The 26065-nt window shown below is 29.6% G+C and overlaps 1 protein-coding gene across 2 annotated transcripts in view; it reads left to right on the top strand.

The window, feature by feature from the left end:
- muskelin (muskelin 1) overlaps nt 1-25018 on the top strand; it is a 70465-nt gene extending 45447 nt beyond the window's left edge. Inside the window, exons 10-15 of one of the 2 annotated variants that reach the window (XM_075360672.1) lie at nt 223-420; nt 10113-10192; nt 17167-17278; nt 18486-18625; nt 19528-19630; nt 24436-25018. In XM_075360672.1, coding sequence (XP_075216787.1) covers nt 223-420; nt 10113-10192; nt 17167-17278; nt 18486-18625; nt 19528-19630; nt 24436-24603 — 801 coding nt within the window. In that variant the 3' untranslated portion in view covers nt 24604-25018. Of the gene's footprint in view, nt 1-222; nt 421-10112; nt 10193-17166; nt 17279-18485; nt 18626-19527; nt 19631-24426 lie in introns of both variants that reach the window. The other variant, XM_075360671.1, reaches the window with a different exon arrangement.
- Nucleotides 25019-26065: the final 1047 nt, after the last annotated feature.

The raw sequence follows: 26065 nt of genomic DNA, 5'->3' as shown, positions 1-26065 counted from the left end.
TAATCTGTTTTTATACATCTATTTTTATATACACCCTTACAAACTTATTTAAATTCTATTTGTACCATAATAAAAATTAATAATGCTGTTAATATTATATTTTATAATTATTTAAAAATTGTAAGATATTTTATAAAGAAACAAAATATCAAGATTATAATTGATCATGGTAATTTTTTTAAAGAAGCTAATATTAATTTGATGTATGCTTTTTTAATTTAGATTTATCGAAAATTATATATATTTGCTGGCCAACGAAGTAAGGATTATCTCAATGACTTTTTTTCGTATGATGTTGACACTGGTGACGTTGAACACATATCGGAAGGAGCAAAGAGAGATGTTACAGCTTTACCAGCTGCTGGTTTTACTCAGCGTGCAACAATTGATCCTGTACTGGATGAAATATATGTCTTATCGGTTGGTATAATTTTACTTGGTTTTAAAGTTGCTTTCATTATTAATGTTTATTAAAAAGTATAAATGTTAGTTATAAAAGTTGTATAAACCTCCTTTTGTTCAGAACAGGTTTTTAATTTTCTTCTTTACTTTAGAAGTAAAATTTGGTGAAATAAATGTAATTATTGATTTTTGGTATATAATAACTGTATACTAAGTTAAAAAAAAGCTATATTGTTTCAATAATAATGGTAAGAAAGTATTTATGTATAATTTTCTAATCAGTAGTGTTGACATTTGATTTCAAGATTTTTTAGTCAATTGCAAATTTTTTTTGTTCATCTGTAGTACTGTTTGCTATTTGGATCCAAATCTGGCCAATTGTTTTTGATTTTTGGTCTTATTGTGATGTTATTTATTAATTTTTAATTTTAAAAATCCACCTTCATAAAATATAAATTTTTACTATAAATGTAAAACTAGTAGTGTGTATCTTACACTTATTTTGAGGTTTATACATTGGATTTCAGAATCTGTGAAATTTCAGAAATCCAAATTCCATGTATTTGGACCTTTTTATTTTTACTACTTACTAGTTCCTGTGACTTTTGTTAACAAATTATTTGCAAAAAAATATTTACAAATTTTTCATTTATGTGTGTAGTTAATTTAATAGTGCAATATATTTTTTTTATTAATATTACATAAAAATACTTTTTATCTAAAAGTGAGATAAGATGTTAAATTTATTATTATATGAGGTTAGGGCTGCTGGTTAAATACTGTGTACTTTCAATTAAAACCGATCTGCCATTCAAATGTCATGTACATTGCTCTTGATGATGGACTACACAAATCTTAAGAGTAAAGATCTATTAAATTAAGTTTTGAAGTTGAACCGAATAATCAAAGTCTTTTATTGCAAAAATATTCATTTGCTCGTAAACATTACTCATAAATTAATGTATATAATGGCTGCGAGCCTTCTTCTGGTTCTTTTTAATTTTACATTTTGGTAAAATAACCTACATTTATCTACACAGTCACAACAGGGTGACACCCAAACTACAGTTGCTAATAAATGAAAATAAATCTAGTAGCATTTGAAAAATGTCTTGCCTATCTGGGAATTGAACCTAGAACCACAGAGGTAGTATCTAGCACTATATATTTTATTACTAGAAATTAAAATTAAAATTTCCATAAACGCAATGAAGGAAAAATGCTTATTCAATAAAATGATTCGTTTAACTCTCCATTTCATTTTATAATAAAAAATTATGATCATTAATCAAAAAAATTTTTAACCAAAATAAATGTATGAGGGTAAGTCAATTATTATCTGCAATGGAAACTTACATGTACATCATTTTTCAACATAGTCCCCTTGCATTTCAACGCACTTGGTCCATCGTTGCACAAGCTTCCTGATGCCCTCATAAAAGAAGGTTTTCGGTTGAGCTGAGAGCCAGGAATGCACCGCTTCTTTCACTGTTTTGTCTGAGATAAATCGACGGCCCCTTAATGCCTCTTTGAGTAGACCAAACAAGTGGTAGTCAGATGGGGCAAGATCGGACTATATAGAGGTTGAGCCAGTACTTCAAAGTTGAGTTTCTGGAGCGTTTCAGCAGTATTTGGACGGGCATTGTCGTGCAACAACACAACACCTTTCGACAGCAGTCCTCAGCATTTGCTTTGAATTGCAGGCTTCAGCTTGGCAGTAAGCATCTCACTGTAACGTACACATTTTGCTCATAATGTTCCAGTACTGAGCCTTGTGAGTCCCAAAAAACCGTAAGCATCAGTTTTCCTTTCCTGCAGATGGGTCAGTCTTGAACTTTTTTTGCAGGGTGAATTTGGATGTTTCCATTCCATACTCTGCGCTGTTTACTCTCCGGCTTGTAATGATGGATCCATGTTTCATCACCAGTGATGATTCTGTCTAAGAAGATGTCCTGTTCGTTACTATAGTGATCCAAATGTTTTTGGCAGATGTCCAAGCGCGTTTGTTTATGCAACTGTGTGAGTTGTTTTGGGACCCATCTTGCACAGACTTTATGAAACCCAAGTCTGTTGTAAATGATTTCGTAGGCAGAACCGTGACTAATTTGCAGACGATGAGCTACTTCATCAATAGTTACTCGTCTGTCTTAGAAAACCATGTCACGTGCATGCTCAATGTTTTCCTTATTTGTGGTGGTAAACAGTCGTCCAGCTCCTTCGTCGTGGGTAACACTTGTGCGACCATTTTTAAATTTTTCAATCCATTTGTAGTCACTCTGTTGCGGCAACACACTGTTCCCGTGCTGTACTGAAAGTCTTCGATGAATTTCGCCCCCTGATACACCTTCCAACCACAAAAAACAGATCACTGAACGTTGCTCTTCTTTGGTGCAAACAGAAAGCGGAACAGCCATGGTTAACGGCAGGGCAGCGATAATGGAACTAACCTAGCAGCATCAAACCTGCACCGGCATAACAACAATTAATCCACGCATGCGTCTTCTACGCAACATGGCAGTACTACCAACATAAACAAAAATATAACTAAATTGCGGATAATAATTGACTTATCCTTGTAATTCATTCTTACAAGACTGATGTGTGGTGACAATGATTGTCCCTTGTTAATTTTTTTTTTTCTAAATATGCAGTGACAGAATGTAAATAGTTCAACATACCAAAAAATCCACCAACCCAATATAATCTCCAATATAACAGAGTTTGTTGAACTGATAAAATTCCTTGTTATTCTTAATAGTGCCCTACTTGTTTGAATTTACTATTATTCTTAATTTTATATGCCTAAACCAGTTTCTATTTTTAACTGTCAAACTAAAGTGTAAAAAAAAAAACTTTGAAAAATGGTAAAGATATTATGAGTTTTTACAAAAGGATAAGTTTGACAAGTTTTTTACTGTAAATACAAGGAAATGCATTTTTGAGGATGACTTAATACTATGAATTGTACAGTTAATTTTTTGTTTTACATTCACAAATGCATTCCAGTTTGAGGTTCTGAAAGCTGTTCAGTATAATACAGCATTTGACCTATTCAGCATAATACACTATTTGATAAATTGTGCATTTTTTATGTATTTATATGTTTATAATCATAAGTTTTATACAGGGTGTCTTATATAAAACGCAACCCAATCTTATATTGGTAGGTATTGAAATAATGAAAAGGCATGTGTAAATGTAAATGTAATTTTTATTATTACCATCCATTACCTTACATTTATAGTAAATGTTGGAAGTGGCCGCCATCTTCTTGAATACAAGCTTCAATTCTTTTTACAGAGTTTCTTGCAACTTTTTTCAAAGTTTGTGGCTGGATATTTAATACAGCTTGGTTCAATATTGACTATCAATTGTTCAAGTGTTCGTGGTTTGTTGCTGTAGGCTTTTTCTTTGAGGTAACCCCATAGAAAAAAATCCGCCGCAGTCAAATCTGGAGATCTTGGTGGCCACATGCCTCGACCGATAACACGATTACCAAAGAATTCCTCAACGAAATCAGAAGTTGAACCTGCGTAGTGTGATGTCGCACCGTCATGTTGTAGCCAGCAGTGTCTGTCTTCCTCTTCCAAGAGTGCAATGAGCTGAAATAAAATATCCTGATATAGTTCTGCGTTAATGGTGTACTCGAAAAAAATAGGACCGATTATTTTCTTCTGCGATATCGTGCACCACACGCCCAACTTCTGCGGGTGTAATTGTTTTTCGTGATATACATGGGGATTTTCAGCACTCCAAATTCTACTGTTTTGGCTGTTTACGTAGCCATCCAAATGAAACCGTGCTTCATCTGTGAAAAATAACGAATCCATAACAATAATTCCCTCACGCAGAAATCGACGGAACCATTGACAATATTGTAGGCGTTTTTCTTTGTCGGGCTCAAGAAGTTGATGAACCGTTTGAATGCGATAAGGTCGTAATTGTAATTGTTTGGTCGCCCGATGAACAGTTGATTTAGACAAATTAATTTCAGCAGACAAACGTCTGATCGATTTATTTGGCAAGGCGAGTAATCGGTCTTTGATTTCAGTGACTGTATCTGTATTCAACACTGACGCAGATCTTTTGTGTTCCTTGTTATTAACAGAACCAGTCTCTCTAAATTTTGCAACTAACCTTAATACTGATGTTTTGTTAGGAGCTGGTTTATCTGGGTACTTATGGTGAAACAAATCTTGCACTGCAACCACTGATTTCGTACTGAAGTACGACTCAACAATGAAAACACGTTCATCTAGTGAAAGCACCATCTTGTCTCTAGCAATACACTGAACATTATGATTGCATTGTTGTTACTATCGGTAGTGTTCTACTGCATCGCCGCGATGTTCAGATGTTGGACGAGTCCATTTCAGTAATGAGTAGGGGAGTAAGCTTGACTTTTGAAATTTCATGGATGAGTGATTGATGGGCTGCGTTTTATATGGAACACCATGTAATTACAAGTTCAGAAATAATGAAATATAATGAAAAATCTGTTTTGGAACTTTTTAATCTTGTCATAAAAAGATTCCCAAAGAAACAGGTGAATATCTACATTAAATTTACAAGCTTATAGATAATAAACATTGTACTGTATGTCAAGCACCACATACCTTCCCTAATACGGCGTGATAACACTAAATTGGGGGCACAAGCTTATTGAAAAGAAAATATTATTAAAAGTTTGTTAATTTACTGAAAGGAAAGCATGTGTAAATACACATTTACACTGATATAATACATTTATAAATAGGATTGTATCGGTACTGCACAACATATTTAATAATTAACTTATCAATACTAAATTAAAAACAAGTATAATAATTATTATTGGCTCCCTTGCACCTGTCTTGCAGAGAAAAGTTTTTCAAAAGGGATATTTAATATTAGAAATAGACACTCGTGAGTTCGTTTTCTGTATTTAGCTGAGATCTATATTTTGTCTTCAAAGCAGCCACCACAGAAAATCTGGTTTCCCAAAGGTAGGATGTTTAAAATTGTAATAGTTTACAAAATGCTTTCGTTTTCAGTGCAGAAAACTAATCATCCACCCCTGCCCAAAATTCAAAGAGTAATTTATTACTTAATTGTTTTTTGATTTCGCCACTTGCCATGAAGTCTATGGAAAGATTTCTTCTTCAGCAGTTGAGAGCCCTTCTGTAGTATTTTGAAATGGATCCTAACCCACTTGTAACTTTTTCAAAGTTGTTGTCAGCAAGAAAATACTTTTTAAAATTCTTTGCCAGCATAGATAAATGATTTTCAGTGATTACAAAAACAACTGCACATGTTGTTCTTCAGCCTCGTAATTTTGAACACTTTCATCCACATTTGCAAACATTTCCAGCTAAATTTCTGCTCTACAATTCCAATTTCTACAAAAAGTACTAACTTTATCATTTATAATCCATCATATGTGTATTTGCTCCTTGGAGTTGAAGATTCAAGTTATTTAACTTCTCAAATTTGTTGATCATGTAGCTCAATTCCATCACAAATAAACCATCTTCAAACTTCTTGGCTTCTGGTTGGCTTTCCTTTTCTAGAAAAATGGCAATTTCATCTCCTAATTCATAAACACATTGCAAAAATTTCCTGTGTGGTAACCATCTTGCCTCGCAATAAAAAAGTAATGCTGAATGTATTGCCCCATGTCTTTACAAAATGCAGAAAATATTCTTGATTTTAGGGGTCTCATTTTTATATAATTTACTGCAACAGTCATTAGCATAATATTCAGACCAGGACTCATTTCTTTTGAAGCCAAATAGTTTGTGATTATTAATTCATTATGTTTTATTTATTTGGTCCTTTTCTTTTCTTTTTTTTTGTCTTATTAATTATCAGATAAGTTGGATACTTATCCAACTTAAGTTGGTACTTCTATTTTGCTTGGGAGCTTCTCTGTGGATCATGCAATGTGTCCAGACACACAGTGGAGATTTTTGTTTCACAAGTTCTTGTATACTTTGGAATCTTCCAAACATTGAACGAGCTCCATCAGTGCACATTCCAACAATTTTTCTACTCTATGTTTGTCTTGTTTATACAATCATTTAAGATAGCAAATAATGCAAGTGCTGTTGCTTTGAGTTTATTGATTTGCAGAAAAGTGGTTATTCTACTGCTGACATCATCACAAAATCAAACATAGGCAATGAAATGAGCATCTTTATTGCTCTCTGTTGCCTCATCAAGCTGAATTGAAAACAATTTTTCGCGCAACTTTGCAAAAAGCTTCAGCCATATCACCAATTTGACATACCAACCCCGTAGGGGGAAGATACCCACCTTGTGACGTTATTGGTCATCACACCACCCCCTCAATTCCAAGCCCTGAGGGGCTTTACTGGAGGTCGTCTTTAGACCCTCTTAACTGATTACATCTCAGAGTCATCAGCCAGGCCTCGGTTGGGATGCCACCGATGCAAATGCCTCAGCAGACATTTGCATCAGTAAAATACAAATCAAATTTTGCCTTCGCGTAGGTCTCAAATGGACATCTTCACATTCAACTTTACATGATTCCCTCAAACTAACTGACTGAAACTGCGGAAGTGCAAACCCCGCACCTAGTCCAGATTTGACAGCACCATTCCGTGACTGTAAATGCCTCAGAAGACGAATGAGTTTAAAGTTAAATCAGTGCTACACTCATACCAATCAAAATTATGTCTTACGCAACATAGAGATTCAGGCCTACACCCAATTAAGTCTACCAATATAGGTCACCTAACAAGGGGAACACAACCTCATTCCGGTCCGCACAGGAACCGTAAACAAGCCCCTCAACACCACCTGGTCCCATCATGGTGTCTCGCGTGGCATTACCAAGTCACGACCACCCCCACTAACGGAAGCCTCAATGCAAATCACAAACAATCCCAGTTTAACCGTGGCACAATGCCAATGCACCTACAGTTTGACAGGCAACAGTATCATTTGATAGAGGTATGAACTGCAATTGTTTGGCACAATTATTTCCAAACAGTTTCTACAATCTCAATTGTAGCTGGCAAAATAAGCTCTCCAACAATAGTGTGAAACTTTCTACATCTGGCTATTTTATATGAAATTTTATAAGAGGCAAGTAAAGCTTTTTCATTCACAAAGAGTTTTTTAAAATGATGTTTGCTTTTCCTATGATTGTAATTTTAGTTCAAGGAATTGTTGGGGTTTGTTACCATACTCGCTATGAAGCGTTTCCAAATTTCACTTAATTCATTAGGTTTCATGCTGTCTGCTGCCAAAATGTTTGAGCAATTGATACACAGGAGCCTTTCTTCTTCATTTACTTCAGTATTGGTAAACCCAAAATTTAAGTATTCTTGAGAATGTTTTCTTGATTTTATTTTCAGAACCACGCTCATCTGTGCACTTGTTGATGCTTCACTATCATCAAATGCTCACTTACACCCACTTAAAAATTTATCCATGATTCTGTTTAAATCTACTGTTGTAAATATTTAATTTCATGAATTACAATTAACATGCAAATTACAACATGCACATTCATGATAGGTTTTATAGCAATAGAAGGATTGACTCGACTGAGAATTGCTGGAATTGAACGAGGTGCAGCATTTATACACATTTGCGCAGACATTTGCACAGTTGTCCAGAATGCTTGAGACAAATCGAAACTTCTCGCAAAGCTACGAAAATGTATGGTATGGTGGACGTAAGACAGAGAGTAATAGAGTGGCGTTGATTCTGGGCAGTTGATTTGGCAGTTGACAGGCAGTTCTGGCGTTGATTTGTCAATGCAGTGGATCGGTGTTGCCAAATATCAATAAATTTACTTATTCTTGGTAACTTTTAAGGTTTGTATTGAAGGTCATAGTGTAGCTTTAGCTTGAAAATATATTATTGTATACTTTGTTATTGTATGAGAAGATGGGGGCGCAATGAAAATTGGATCACAAATACTGAAAGTTTGAAAAACTAGTACACATGCAGCACCTTCATAGGTGTATGTATATAACTAGCATAACTACACCTCCAAACTGCTAAGTATTGAACAACCAGTACAGTTGTTGAAATATAATTTCTAACTATTCTCTTAGTTCTAACTTTTCTTTCTTTGAAAAATGCAATGTGTTCATTGAGAAATATTGAAAAACAACTTTAATAGCTTTTCAGTATTAGTTGAAAATAAAATTATGCAAAAAACAATCATGTGACAAGTTTTAAATTTGAACATAGTCATAATGAATTTTTGGTGAGATAAGCAAAAAATGTTACAGTTCAGAATTTTTAAAGCTGGTAACATTAAAATATGAGTTTTACCATGTTTGAAAAAAAACACAGAAATATTTTTGTTTTAGATTATTTGAAGAATGGTTTATATTAGATGTGATGTTAATCTAAGGTTTGTTTTGAATTTGCCACCCTCATATGCAATATAAACAGATGGTACTTGTCTAGCTATGTTATTTTCAGTCAATAGTCAGCTGTTAGCAACAATAGTTTAGTAATTTTGTTGTTAGTTCTTTATATTCATCTGTTTATGAGTTCTACATTTTGTGATTTCACCAAGTATGAAGTATGAGGAGGTAATATCATTTTTAATGGCAAAAACAATTCTTTGGCTGAACAGGCAAATTTGTGATGATGTCTTCAGGTTGAATATTTTGAGTGATACTAAAGTAAAATTGTAATGCCATTTATTTCGAGAAGAGCGAATGAATAATGTCCATGATAAAGAATGTAGAGGTCAGCTGTCTGTGATAACGGATGATTTGAATGAAAAAAATAGACAAAAAAATTATAGAAAACAGGCACTTTACCATGCCACAATTGTCTTTGATGTTTACTGATGTTTCACAATCTTTTTGACTGAAAAATTGGGCTACAAAAAATTGTGTTCCAGATGGGTAGAAGATGTTAACCAATACACACAAGGAAAAACATCTTGTGAATTTTTGCAGAATTAAAAAAATGAAGATGAATTGTTTGATCATGTTGTTAATTGGAGATGAAACCTAGATCTCTTATTTGAATATCAAGATGAAGTAGGAATCAGTGCAATGGCGGTATTCATCATCTCTTAGATTAAAACAAGAATGTTCAGTAAAGAAGCTTATGTCTACTGTTTTTTTGGGGACAAAAAGAAGGGTTCGTGCTTGTCAATTAGTAATTGCAGAACTACTGTGAATATTGATATGTATTGCAAAACATTGAAAAATCTTAGAAGACTATAAAAAACAAATGACATGGGATACTATCCTGTGAAAATTGAAGCATGGCATTACTGAGTAGTGGTAGAATTTCTTGAGTGGGAATGTAGAAACTATAAAAATGTGTTGAAATTAAAGTAGCTATGTAGAAAAGTAGTAAATTATTGTAATTTTTGTGTGTAATTAATAAAGTTTCTTCATATTTTTCAGTTTTGTTTTTATTTCAAAACAGACCTCACTTTAAAAATATATCTCATATTTTAGATCTTACGGTTTTAACTGTTTGTTATTAATCAAATATATTACTACAAAATCCTTCTATGTTACGTTCTAGATTAATGTCATTTATACATTTTATTTTTATGATAGTCATGAATTTTAAAATATTGATGATACACAAAATAAAGTTATCTAGTGCTGATGCCGTTCTATAGAGGTTTTATATAAGAAATAATTAATTGTACAATTAGTTTTTCACATTGAATTTATCCATGAAAATTTTCGTTTTTTTTTTTTTTTTTTTTTTAGGGACTGAGTAAAGATAAAGAGAAAAGAGATGATAATGTACAGAATTCATTTTGGGTATACTACATTAAACAGAATAAATGGTAAGTGATGATCAGTCAGTATTTTTTAATCACTAACTGCAGTGTAGTAATTAGTACTTTTAAGTCTATTATAAAGGCAATTTGTGTGTATATATATATATTTTAATTTTCATCTATTTTAAATGGGATTATTACCACATAAACTGAATGTTTATATTAGCCCAAAATAGAATTTCACTTATACAAATAACCAATAAATTGTATGTTGTAACAAATTTTGACTGCAAGTTGAACTTTGATAAATTAGATGCCTTCTTATTACCATTATAATACAACTGATTTGCTTAAATACACTAGAGTGCACTTAGTTTAAGTAACGAATAGCATAAAGGAAAAGAAGATTATTCCTGATTCAACAGAAAGCCAAATAATATATTAAATCTTTAATTGTGTCCTTTTTTGTGTTTTCAAGCTGAAAATCGGTAAAGGCTACTATTATATTTTGTTTTTAATTATTATAACTAAATATAGAAAATAAAGGAATATATAGAAATATATGTTGATTCCACTACTCAGTAAACATATAATTCTTCTTATATGATATAAAAACTAGTTTGTTTTTTTTTTTTATTATTATAGTTGCACTTGTTTTGCCTTCATAAAATCTGTTATAAAATCTTGGTTATATTTTTTTTTTTCTTTCATTTTTGGATAAATTGAAATAAACCACTAGGTCATAAACCAATAATAAATTAAACTGTATCATTGTTATTTTGTTTAATACTAAAAATCTATATAAACCAGTTAATTAAATGAGGCTTCAGTCATTAAAAATGTTATTCTCACTTCAAACATTTAGTATTCAGAATGCTATAACTTAAGATGTCAAACAAACCTTAAGATGTATTACAAACCTAACAAGTTGTAAGGTATGCGGTTCATCATCTTATGCAGGATGTACTTTCTTCAGAGAGATGCACTGTATGTTAAGTAAAATAAATTTTTTATATATGCTTTAATTTTTATGATTTTGTCCAGCTTTAAGTGACATATAATCTGATACAGTAAACTTACACAAACATTTATTTATAGATTTTCACAGTTATAGAAAAAAATGCAGAAATTAATTTATAATGGCCGTTCACTATTAAAATCTTTAACTATAGTTAGCAAGCACTTTTCACTTTTCCGTATTAAATTATAATGAACCATTATTTAATTATCTGATTGTTTTATTTGAACTAATAATTTCAATATTTGAATTATTCACTACTAGATTTCAAAAAAAATCTTTGACCCAAAAGTACATTTGCTCTTTTGTTCTAAATGTTAAGATGAGTGTTCTTATGTTTTTCTGTTATTCTTATCTTAAATTACTATCTACATCAATTTGTTTTTTAACAAAATTTTTGGATCATTGTGAGATTTTGATAAACATAAAAAAATATTCAGGAGTGTGTTAAGAATGTGTTTAAGAAATGAATATGTGCTACACTTTTATATGAATGAAGGAAACAGAGGAAACATTCTCCAACAATATTAGTGCTTATTACAATTCATTTGAAATCGATAACTTCACATCCTTAATTACCATCATTAATGTTTTTTGTTTTGTTTTACTTACTGTTCTTTGTTTTCTCCCTATCTATTTATCTGTTGTTAGTCGGTACTTTTTCATCATACAATGACATATATTTATTTATCCTTTCTTAAATTAGTTGATCGATTGTAGTAGTACCAACTTATTTACAGCAAGTCACAACCTATTTTCCTCAACAAAAATGAAATCAGATAAAGTTATTTTATCAGATAAAGATTACCCAGTGCAAAATATATTGTGCAAAATAGTATATGCCGCAAGTAAATAGAAAAACAAAACAAACTATAGTCCTGGAAACACAAATCCTTCCAAAACTAGATATGTAAATAGTATGAAGCAGGAATAAAAATTTAAAATTTACAAAAAAAAAGTGGAAGTAAAAAAATTGTGTTAAAAGAATCTAAAAGTACAATAAGATATTGTATCTACCATCAAGACTGAAAACATTCCAGTAATGACTGTTTTTGCAATAATTTCAAGAAAAGGATTTTTACCTGAAAACGAATTAATTTTTTTTTTAATTAAGATATGTTACAGTTTTTATTAATATTTAAGGTCACATTCTTTCATTCGAAACAAGAATTATCTACTGCTTTCATTATTGCATATACCCTTAGATTGATCCCATTTACCTAAAATGGTAACTGTATAACCTCTTCTTAGCAAATATGTTGGAGCCCAAACAAATTCTGAAATGTTCAATAAAAACTTAGGTTATCATTAAAATTGGGAATTTACTTTATTAAAAAAAAAATGGACACAACTTAAATGACTGTCTTGACTGCAACACGATTGCAGTTTCTGAAAACTGCAATCTGAAAACTGGAATCGTTTAAAAAGTTCAGAAGGCAGAATTACGTAAAAAATTCTGAAACAACATTTTTACTTATTTATAAATACTAATGAGTTATATGAAAGTACAATATATATATATATATATATATCTTAAAAACCCTGACTTTCATGATAATAGTGTTATGAAGGAAAAAGAAGACAAAGTATGACATTATTTCAAAAAGTGGAATTTTTAAGATCAGAAATGGCTGCAGGTTGTGACTATGAAATGATATCTCTTTAATAAATTTGTTACATAACAATGAAATTTAATTTTTCAATGCCTAGAAAATATTCTCTCAGAAAACTTTAATAATTATGTTAGGTAAAGTTAACAAAAAACACACAGCTAGTATTTGCCAAAAGAAATTGGACTTTAATTGGAAATAAAACAAATGAACGTATGTTAGAATCATAACCTTAAAACATAAAAAGAAATTATGAAATTAACATAACGTAATGATACTTAAAATATCAGCTGAATCAACATATGAACAATGCTGTTAAATGAAAAAATACATGAATATACATTTTTTAAATACACAATGTAACAAATCCTGAAAACAAGAGAACATAAAACACCTTATTTTCAACTATATACTTAGAAAAACAAAACATCAATAAACATAGTATGACTGGAAAACTATTACATTACTGACATATGCTGTAATATTGAAAAATTATCAATGAACAGATGTCATTAACTTAGAAAAATAAATTACAATAATTTCAGTATAAAAAAGAGTTAATTACAATATAATCACATTAAACTAAGTAATAATATAAATAGATTTCATTTTGGCAAATAAACATTCTTGAAAATATAAAATTACAAAGTCCTAAAACATAACTGCACATCAGGAGTAATTTGCTTTAGGTTTACAAGAAGTATTATGAATACAGTTCTTGAGTAGAAAAGGATTAATCTCGGCGATTAACAAGTTACAAGATTAAATTATAGAGTTAATTACCATAACAACTAATTGAAATAATTAAGCACGTAAAGTCGGTTGCAGCTGAACAATGACACAACCATATATAAGTCACCTGTCGTGACTGCACTTAAGTGAATAAATGGTTAAGGCATAGGTATGATGAACTGAATGTTCCACAAATTTTAATGATAAAAGAACTGTTTAGCGTAATAAATAATGAAAATTGAATTTGCCTGTAGCACACAAATATTAGCAAGAGACGAACTCGTGAATGAAGGTAAATGAATACATACAATGAGTGTGAATGAAGTGCAGTCTTGTACATTCTCAGTTCGACCATACCTGAGATGTGTGGTTAATTGAAACCCAACCACCAAAGAACACCGGTATCCATGATCTAGTATTCAAGCCCGTGTAAAAATAGCTGGCTTTACTAGGACTTGAACGCTGTAATTCTCGACTTCCAAATCAGCTGATTTGGGAAGATGCATTAACCACTAGACCAACCCGGTGGGTTACAATGAATTCTACTGGATGAATTCAATAAGTTCTGAAACGCTATTAAGAATACTATTTAAAAATAAGTTGTAATACATTTTGTTCATCATATCTCTTCCGTTGAGATCTAGTATATAAATGGTTTGCAAAAACCATTAGCGCAACATAAATATATTTAGACATAGAGTGGTATGTAGAAAAAAAAAATCTTATATTGAAATATAAAATAAACTTCATGTAGTAAGAAAATGATCAAATGAAGGTTTAAGCTTGACAGAGTGTGTTTTGATTTAATTTTTTGCATAGAGTTGAAGATGGAATTGTCTGTAGAGTTCCATGTAGATAAAGTTGTATTTGCTCCTAAATAATTTTTTGTAAAAAAAAAAAAAAATGATTGATCACTAATTTTGAAAATAAATTTGGAGACAAATTTCTGTTTTGAAAAACATGGTTCTGCGGGTGAACAGTGTTTAATATAAATTATGAAAATTACTTGACAAGATATGTTTTGTATAATATATATATATATGTCTATGTATAAAATTTTGAAGCTCAAAAATCTTCAAAATATTACATCAGTCATTGAAATTGAGATATGCATGTTAAAATACGATGTTAATTGTTCGTCGCGTTCCTGAGTCATTCTTGACTGATCAGTATCAGCTGATATTGGTTGGACCACTTCTGAAGTCTGAATATTTTTATAGTAATTACTTTGGGACTTTAATGAGCTCCAATGAAACACAATAATGCTAATTGAAAAATTATTTTGCTCATAAGATTAGATTTTTTTCAGGATTCTTAAATACAATCATTCATAAATACAACATTCTTATTTATATAAAATGAATCTGAAGATAGGAAAACTGTCAATAAAATCCTATTTTAAATATTATAGAGGTAGCATTGCCACTCTGTCAAGTTGTTAAACTTGCCAGAGGGGGCACTAAGATATGTTTTGTATAATATATATATATATGTCTATGTATAAAATTTTGAAGCTCAAAAATCTTCAAAATATTACATCAGTCATTGAAATTGAGATATGCATGTTAAAATACGATGTTAATTGTTCGTCGCGTTCCTGAGTCATTCTTGACTGATCAGTATCAGCTGATATTGGTTGGACCACTTCTGAAGTCTGAATATTTTTATAGTAATTACTTTGGGACTTTAATGAGCTCCAATGAAACACAATAATGCTAATTGAAAAATTATTTTGCTCATAAGATTAGATTTTTTTCAGGATTCTTAAATACAATCATTCATAAATACAACATTCTTATTTATATAAAATGAATCTGAAGATAGGAAAACTGTCAATAAAATCCTATTTTAAATATTATAGAGGTAGCATTGCCACTCTGTCAAGTTGTTAAACTTGCCAGAGGGGGCACTAAGATATGTTTTGTATAATATATATATATATGTCTATGTATAAAATTTTGAAGCTCAAAAATCTTCAAAATATTACATCAGTCATTGAAATTGAGATATGCATGTTAAAATACGATGTTAATTGTTCGTCGCGTTCCTGAGTCATTCTTGACTGATCAGTATCAGCTGATATTGGTTGGACCACTTCTGAAGTCTGAATATTTTTATAGTAATTACTTTGGGACTTTAATGAGCTCCAATGAAACACAATAATGCTAATTGAAAAATTATTTTGCTCATAAGATTAGATTTTTTTCAGGATTCTTAAATACAATCATTCATAAATACAACATTCTTATTTATATAAAATGAATCTGAAGATAGGAAAACTGTCAATAAAATCCTATTTTAAATATTATAGAGGTAGCATTGCCACTCTGTCAAGTTGTTAAACTTGCCAGAGGGGGCACTAAGATATGTTTTGTATAATATATATATATATGTCTATGTATAAAATTTTGAAGCTCAAAAATCTTCAAAATATTACATCAGTCATTGAAATTGAGATATGCATGTTAAAATACGATGTTAATTGTTCGTCGCGTTCCTGAGTCATTCTTGACTGATCAGTATCAGCTGATATTGGTTGGACCACTTCTGAAGTCTGAATATTTTTATAGTAATTACTTTGGGACTTTAATGAGCTCCAATGAAACACAATAATGCTAATTGAAAAATTATTTTGCTCATAAGATTAGATTTTTTTCAGGATTCTTAAATACAATCATTCATAAATACAACATTCTTATTTATATAAAATGAATCTGAAGATAGGAAAACTGTCAATAAAATCCTATTTTAAATATTATAGAGGTAGCATTGCCACTCTGTCAAGTTGTTAAACTTGCCAGAGGGGGCACTATCGACACCCCTTTATTTCAGGTTGCATAATCTGATACTTTCCTTCCATAAATTGAAATTCAAGGGTTTATTTCTTTATAGTAGATGTTAATTGAATTTTCGATGGCCGATTTTTAATATTTAGACTAGATCATCATTTGTTGTTTTCAATTTATTAAAATGCTAGGTGAGTCATTGATATGATGATTATAAACATCTTTTTTTTCTGGTATCATTCAATAGATAAGTAGATTCTTCCAGTCTTACCATTGTAACATTTAATTATGATGGAATATCACATCCATGTATATTTTTTATTGAAGTATTATTTAAAAATGGTAATAGTTTTGCAGCTGCTTAATGGTTGTTTTTTCAACACTTCTGAATCCATTAGAATGATGTGGTACCATCAGCCTGTGCCATTAAAGTCAAGATGCAGAATTTTGAAAAAATGAGTAACCATAGAACAAGAAGCCTCCTCCTGGCAAACAAAGGAGTGCATGTACATCTGAAAACATACATGATGTAAGAGCTGCAATACTGTAAAGGCCCAAACACTGTGTCTCATCATTCAGTTTCATTTGGCTTGTCAGATTTTCACTTGTGTATATATAAATAAACAAAATTTCTAATTTCAGGCAACAAACAACCTTAATGATATATATCAATGTTCATTGTATTATTATTATTATTAAAGCATATCTCTGTTGAGATTTCATTATTAAAATATTTTATTAATACTTGTCAGAAGCAAAATGGGAACTATAAATTGTTTTATGATATCTTTGATTAATGTTTTGCTGATATAAATCCATTTTGTTTCATTAAGCATAATATAAATGTTTTATTACTATTAACTGATAACATCAAATTATTTATTTATCTTTCAGGTCGTGTGTTTATCGTAATGAAAATACAGGAGAACATTACTGGAGTAAGATGCAACATTTAGAACCATGTCCAAGGTTTGCTCATCAATTAGTGTATGATCATGTTAATAAGGTAAATAAAGAATATTGTTTCTAAGTTAACAAAATCAAAATATTAATTTTTTGCCTTTTGGTTTAATAAGTCATGCAAGTTTATCTAAAACTGATAACTTAAAAATGAAAGAATTTGGATGGTTTGATAAGTTTTTGTATATATGTGTGTATGGATGTTTATGTTGCATGTGTATATGTTTATGCATGGGTTAGTTAGTTAGTACTAACCCAAGCATAAACATATATAAAAATGTATATCTATAAATATGTATAGAATTTACAGAAAATAAAAGTTAAATGAAACTTGTGCACTAAATTCACAAAAATAATGAACTTCCAAAAAGTCTTTTCAGTGACTGAACAGCTCCAATGAAGAAGGTACACAGTACTCTGAAAAATCTAGAAGCACACAGAAAGGGTGTCATTTATTTTTAATTATTTATTTATGTATTTGTTCATATTGGAAACAACAGGCCAACAGCTAATTGCAGCCTTTTTTTTTATTTTTATAGTGATAAAATTCATAGCATATGAAAAATTTGTATTTATAAAAAAATATATATTTGTAATATATATATATATATATATATATACACAATCTTTGTTTTATAGTAGAATCAAGCATTATCACCCTATCATAGTTTAGTATGCTAGCTTATCATAGTTTTAAAATGTCATGCATGTTGATTTCATCATTAATTATAAAGACACAAAAAAATAAATTTGACTAAACTAGTGTTAATAATATATATCCTGTGATCACGGCTGTGTTGTTTAAAGATGTGCTTCATGCTGTTAGACTATTAACCATACAGTAACAAAAAAAGAAAAAAAACATGGCTGTGATTGCAGGATATTTATGAGTAAAATGAATGGAGCTATGTTTATTTAATTTATATTAGTCGGTTTTTATAATTTAAGAACTCAACTTGATGACAACAATTTTAGCTTGTGATCAGATTTTAACTTCAAAACATTTAGTTGAACAAATAAAATAGCAAAGTGCATGAAATAAAAATAAATTAACAATATGAATCTTAATTTTTTATTCCATTAAAATATAACTTAGTGAGAGAATTACTAAATTTAAATTACCTGTTTAAATTGTTAACTTTATACAAAGAGCTAATTTCCAATTCACCAAAACTAATGAATGATTCATATTCATCAAATAAATAATTTTATGGTGAATATATTATTTTCTAATTAAATAATGATTATTTTAGGTACATTATTTATTTGGTGGCAATCCTGGCAAGGCATGCTTACCAAAACTAAGGCTGGATGATTTCTGGCGATTAACATTGAGTCGCCCTACTTATCCACAGTTATTGCAGAGGTGTAAAGTTCTTATTAGAAAATACAGGTAAGTTTGTAATAGTCTTTTAAGATTACAATCACAGTATTATTTCAAATTAATTAACTTAATAGCGTAATTTTATTTGCAGTAGAATGTAACCTTATAAACGTTTAATTAATTATAAATGTTTTAGTTTTTGAAAGATGTTTTGATAAAATAATGATTACCAAATTTTTAAAAATTGATGTGGTCATCATTCTGAAATTTGAGAAAGTGTATTTTTTACACTATCATTTTTTATTTATTAGAGAAAGTAATTGTAAATATGGGTATTAATTATTATGATTCCTCAATCTGGTCTTGGGATATAAATTTTTCTTTAAAGTGGTGAACAGAAGAAAAACAATGGGGAAAAATATTGACGTTTTCATAGAATATGTATGTATATAATATTTTATACAATATTTATATATTTTGTAATGCATTAGTTGAGGACTTAAATTTTTTGCTTGAATGTTGTGTGTTGTAATCGGTAAAATCCCATTACTTTGACAAACAGACTTAACTTTTGAAAATAATTTTATCAATTTATACTAATCCTGAATTTTACAAATTCAGGTGTTCTAATTGTAATTTTGTTACCCAAGAATTAAAGGTAAGATCATTTATTAAGGATATTGGTAGACTGTATTGGCATTGTTGAATTTAATTATTTATATTTTTACTTTTACTTCCTAATTAAGATTTGATAAAATTTTACTTCTGATATTTGCTTTCATCTTTCTAGTATTTGGATTTCATTTTGATTTTTGATATCTTGTAATGAGTGTTTCTCTACTGACAAAACTAATTTTGTGAAAAGACTTAAAACATTTTAAGAATTTTTTGCTGTTATTTTGGTTGTAATTGAAGAGTTAGAAAAAATGTATCTTAAATGCATTGAATAAAAAAATAGTATTTAATTTCAGGTTTCAGGAATTGGCCATGTCTGACAGTTTAGCTGCTCTCCATTACCTTCAAACGTCTTTATCAGAAATTATTGATCATGAAGATCCTGAACAAACCATGGAGGTATGTTGATTTCAAGTTGTTATGTTATTGTCAAAGGCATTTCACAATAAACTAATTTAAATTTATTGTATTGAATGTAGGTGCTACATTTTGAATTGCTTTGGTAATTGTAGAAGGTTAGTGTTTTTGAAATGACGGCAGATTATGATGGGCACAATTTGTGGTTGTACACAAAATAAGTAGTGTTAATGGTAATCCATTTTTTGCATATATTTTTCTACAAATTTGTTGATGTGTTTCTACAAAAGAAAATACGCATTCATTTATATTTTTACTTCATAACAACATACACATGTTGTAAATTGTAACAATTTCTCTTAATTTCTTTGTCAAGGCTTATTTACCACTATCATAGTTTAAATTCTTTGTAAAATAGTCATATAAAGTATTATTAAATATTATCATTCGCATTCCTAAAATTTTCAGCTCTAACAATTAAGTTTGTTTTATTGTATTAAAATAAATGTACCATCCATTGTGTTTAATATTAACATATTGTATCCAAAAAATTGTTGACTTTTTGAGGAATTCAATATTACACATAAAATACAGTGAATTTGAAAAGTACTTATATTCCTGTCATGCAATAGTACAACAATACATAACATGGACTTAACCTTACAGCAGTTGGAAATTGTATCCATTGACATCCAAATAAATCTGCATGTGTATCTTCTTGTTCTCAAAGACTTTCACAAGTTGTAGGTGAAATCATAAATAGCAGTTTGAAGTTTCTGTAGGCTATGGGGATTTCTTCAATAAGCATTACTTTTGACAACCCCAGAAGTAAAAATCCAGTTGGCTTAAAGTTTGGGGAACAAGGTGGTCACAACCTCTTAGAAATGATCTTATCTGTGAAAACCTCTTGTGTCACTTCATGACTGCATGGTTGTCATTTTGTTAAATTCAAGCATTATTCATTTTATCCTAACTCTTGAACTGGTGAATAATTTCATAACAGGTTGAATTTATTGTTTCTGTGAAGAATTTTGGGCCAAGTATTCTTCTCCTTGATAATGCAATCCATAGAAAATTTCATGTACGGCATCTGGTTTACTGTTGGCAGACCATAAAACCTGAGTTCTTGGATGCACGTACCGTAATAAATGGAATCATGACTCATCAGTGAAGAAAACATAGTCTAAAATACCAAAGAATTGTCTGCTAGAAACCACTTTCACTTCATACGAGATGAACTGAGCTTGTTATGAACTCAGTTTGGGATTACATTGCATAGCAGCTGATATATCTTCCATTTTTCTTCAAGTACTGATAGTTTACCACCTTGTTCACAGTTCTTTACCTATCCAATCTCCCTAAATTTCTCAATTAGCTCTTTTATACTATTTTGATTAGAAACCAGTGTATCTGGAAGTGTAGTGGAAAACTGAACTTTCACTGTGTGGAAACACTATTTCACAAAAAAAAGTAATCTCTTAGAAGTATTTACTATTCTAAAGGTAACACCATTCTTACCACACATGGAAAAACATGGTCTCAATTGTCCAAAGGACACTAACACATAATGAATAACAAAGAATTGCAGTTTGCAGTGAAGCAAACTGCATAAATGGAGAATTAACCTTTGCAGAAAACATTTCTCGTAGTGGATAGAATACAGTCTCTCTACTTGTAATCATGTTTATGTAGGTGAATAGTTTAATAATTAATGCAGTAATAATAATTTTCAGTAATAATTAATTTGTAATAATTTTCTGCGAATAAATAGCTATAAAAATTGAATTTGCATATAATATAATTTGTCAAATAATGAATTATTTATTTAATTGGAAAATAATTTATGGATAAAAAAATGGCATGCATATTAATAACACATTGTTAAATGGTTTTGTTCATATTAGATCATCTATGTTCATACTTTTACCTGCTTTATTATGTAGGTAATGTTGATATACAGTATAAGAAAAATGTTCAATGTCAGTATTGATAAAAAAAAATAACATTTTTAAATCATAAAATACGGAATTCAGGGTTAATAACAAATTTAAATAGTTAAGTTGTTAGAAAAGTTATTAGATAAATAGGTAAAGCTGTTATCCTTCCTAAAGAAATTAGAAAAGGAAAAGATGATACTTAAATTTCTAGAACCAAAGCAGAAACATTAGTGCAGCAACTGAATAATAAGTCTGATGTATATCTCAGCCTGCTGGGTAATATGTACCTGTCTGGTGGATATCAGATAGACATCTGAATTAAAAAAAAAATATTAATGTTGTTGATATACTAACAGTAAAAAATAGTTCATTTTACTGAACCTTTACTGTAGAAATTAATGGTAATCCAGTGATACTGAACAGTTCCTAGGTTATCTAATAGTGCTTTAAAAGTATCCATGTAATACTTACGAAGCGAGGTGTTAGTTGCTCTGTCGATGTTGATGGAAAAACTGTAATGTTTGCTAATAGACTAATATCCTAATTTTATTAAAAAGCATGCTGATGATTAGTGTGTTAAAATTTTAAGATTAGAATTGCATAAAATGCATTCTTCCCCTTCCTTCAACTTTTTTCCTTCTCTCTTCCCCTATTTTCATCTCATATTTTTTGTATCCTTCCTTTCTCATTTTTTCACATGTCCATACTTTCTCATCCTCAACTGCTCTATTATGTTCTTCAAAAGTGTTCTTTCACCAAATCCCTGAACCTTCATTTGTCATTTTGTTGATCATTGTACTACTCAGAAATTTTTCACTACCTGTGTCTTTAAGCTGAAAATATAAAAAAAACAAGGTGTAGTAAGCTGTGTACTGTTACTTTCTTGCTATTCATCATACTCATGTCTTCTCTCCTATTTTTTCTGCTTCATTTGTGTTTGTATATCTTATAATGACTTAGCATGTTTCTAATTTGGTTATTATTAAACAGAGAACCACTCTTTCATAGACATCTGTGTAACATAATTAATGTGTTCTACCTATTATTGCTATCAAGCTCCTGTTTTTTCTCTAACTTAATGCTAGTACACAGTTTTTTAATTTGTTAAAACCACTGGTCTAATGACTCATTGATATAATTTTTATTGGTATGAATTTGTGAACATTATCTTCAAAAAAGCAATTGAACCAAACCTTTTCTACCATCACTTACATTTCCTTTTGGTCACATTTCTTAATATTGCACTTTGTTGTTTTTTATAATTCTTTAATTAACTGTTTTGAAAGAGAGAGAAGTAGTATGTATAGTTGTGATCATTGTCAATTGTAAATTTGAACTTGTTTATATATTACATTATTGTAAAAGTAAACTAGCATTCTTATTGAGTATTACTTTTTAACATCATTCACATTTCTGTGAATTTGTTTGCAGTTGCAATTTTTGTTTTAGTTTTCAACTACAACTGTTGTTAGTTTTTGTTTTTTTTCTCATCTCTTATGATTGCATAGGATGATCACTTTAGTCCATTATGAACTAAAGTCCATAATGTGCTCTGTGCTTTGGATATTATGATATCTTTGAAGAGACTGTTCAGGCCTTGAGATCCTCCCAGTATTTTTTCATATGTTCTGATCTCCATGCCGTTTCTGGTGTTGAATATGTGTTCATGTTCTAAATTTCTTCTTGTGAGTGTGAAGCGAGTGTTTTGTCCTTGATTTTTCCCATTAATTTTATCTTGTCTGTGGTGTCTTCTGGTGTAAGGCCAATTTTCTTCAGATCCTCTTTTATTTTTCTGATCCATCTGCAACCTGTCTTGTTATTTTTTGAGTTGAGATTGTACTGTACCAACTGTTTCAAGAGAGTTGACTCATTCATCCTCATGATGTAAATCCTAGTCTCCTCTTACACATGGTATTAATGATGGGTTCTCACTCTTGTACACGACTCTATTGGACTGCCTGTCTTTCTGGTACTTTTTGTTGATTGAGGTTCTTCCAATTTTTCTTTCAATTTTCTGGAGTCTGTCGATTGTTCATTAAGGTGGAAGAGTATTTCTTGTGCATATGTGGCTTCTGGTTTATAACTGTTGTTTAGTTTTATTGAGATGCCTAGAAAAAAATAAACTTTAAGTTTAGTATAATATTAAAGAGTTGACAGTCAATGGTTGACACTCAATGCAGTAGAAAACCATAAAATTAGCAGATAAGAAATTTTAAAAAATGTTGGATTGCTGCAGTAACTTAGACCTTTGGACAGGAAAAAAAATGAGAGGGCTAGAAGATTCAGAATTTATTTTTGCATATTAGGTTTATGCAAACTTGTTTTAAAAAAATTCCATTTAGAAGTCCTCTCAATGTGGGGCTAAAGTTGACACAGTCGTTACTTAACTATAAAAAAAAAATAATTTGGAGGCTTGCATTATACATTCTAAATAGATTTGTTTGTGGTGGAAGTGAAATAGATACTCGTTAACTGCTAATAAACGTAGTACTAATGTGTCTGCTCTTAGTAAACATCTAATTTTTTATTAATGAAGTTTAGAAGTTTGAAGTAATTTTATCAAATGCAGAGTCCTGTGTTTTTTTTTATCAATTTGCATGCTTTTTGTAATGTATAGCATTTTTCCTGACCAAAGCCTGTACAGAAATCAAGTGATCATTGTAAATTCAATACATTTGAATTGACTAATTTACAGTTAGTCAAATGGTAAATTTTCTATTTTTCTGTGCCTTTATAAATTTAAAATTATTTTTTGAAATATTAGTACCATTAAAATTATTTTGTGTTTCTTATTTCTCTTGTTTTCTTTTTAATGTGCGTGTCTGTTAGTTTAATGTATGCAAGAGTCTACTAAAGTCAATTGTAAAATTGTTATTCTTTTATAATACTACTGATCTTTAGTTTCAGCAGTTAGCATCATATCTTTTTCAAGACTGTGATGGTGCAAGGTTGGAACAAGGAGAAACACAATCTGAGTGTCATTTACGTCGTTGTAAGCTTTTTGAAGAACTTTGTGCATTCTTCCCACCAAATATGACTCAACCCAAAAGTGATTTAATTGATTTAATATCTTTATAAATAAATGTTGTACAGTTTTTCTTTAACTAAATACGTTGTGTAGTTATGTTTATGTAGTATTGTGTATCATTAAGTTTTTGTAATTTTTTTAACATTATTTATTACTGTAAATCTATTCGTAAGTGTATGGAAATTTTTATCCATGACATTATGTAACAATATTTCATCAGTTTTCTATGGTGTTATATCATTTCTTTTGTTATTGTGAACTTATGGCAGTTTTTTGCTGTACTACGTTTATTGTTATTCTAAAACTAACAATTTCTATTTTAAATTAACATTTCATTATTGATCATAGCAAGCAATATTCTCTATTAAAAATGATGCAGCTTTTTTCATTTTTCTTTTTATATATATATTTTTTTTGTTTTTCTTTTTTTCAATAGCTAGTATAACATATTTATATTATTTGTAGACTTAAGCACAAACATCTAACTGAAATTTGTGTTAAAATATGTATAGCTGTTATCTGTATTGTTGTACAAACTATTATAATTATATTACTTTTAAATGATAATGGGTTCAGTATCTTCATTTAAATAAATATAAAAAGAATCATGTGTTATATAATGTAAGAAAATTTCTTACAATCATTTCTGTATAGGAAAAAGCATTTTGAACTATTTTGTTCAAAAATAATTTACTTCAAATTTGTCTTGGGATTTTATGGTTTAAATTTATTAAGTGAATGATGTTTTTTGCTAGAATTTTATTCTTAATATTCAGTATTCTACTCATATTTTTAGGAATTTTTAATAATGTTGAGAGTTGCAAGTTATATATTGCATTAAATAATATGTTTGTTTTCTAACAAATTGTTTTTCATTATAATATTTTGAGAAATATGTTTATAACATATTTTCTTATTGTTCTACCAGATGTTATTTTCCCTCCTGTTTATTTAAAAATTATATATTAATTTTATTCTTAATGCTGTAGTTTATATTTTTATCCTGATGAAAGATTATCACTATTTTATTTATATTAGGCCACTATTTTTTTGGCTTTTAGTTTTCATTTCACATAAACTAATGTAAAAAGTAACATTAACATTTTTCTTTTCACATAACATTAATGCTGTAATTTAGAGTCTGATAATTGTAAGGTAATGTAATTTAGTATTTCTGATGTAGAATTAATTATATTTTTGATTATCCTGCATAATTTTTAAAATGCTCCTAGTCTGTATCTTATAGATTTTAAGTTTGTTAAATCTTGCTCATTTATTTTTAATGTTATATAAGTTATGTAAAGCGTTTGATCATTATTATTATTATTTATTAATATATTTAGTATCAATAAATGCATATATTTTTAATAAATTATATGATGCATATTGGTAACATGTAAAAAATGATATTAAGATGATTGTAACAGTGTGTGTTTGTATGTATGTATGTATGTGTGTTTTTTTGTTTGTTTGTTTGTTTGTAACACAAATGTACATTTGTAACATTACATT

The sequence above is a fragment of the Lycorma delicatula genome, chromosome 3, assembly GCF_047948215.1.
Source record: "Lycorma delicatula isolate Av1 chromosome 3, ASM4794821v1, whole genome shotgun sequence".
In the NCBI taxonomy this organism is placed as follows: Eukaryota; Metazoa; Arthropoda; class Insecta; order Hemiptera; family Fulgoridae; genus Lycorma; species Lycorma delicatula.
This window is presented reverse-complemented; position numbering and strand designations above follow the sequence as displayed.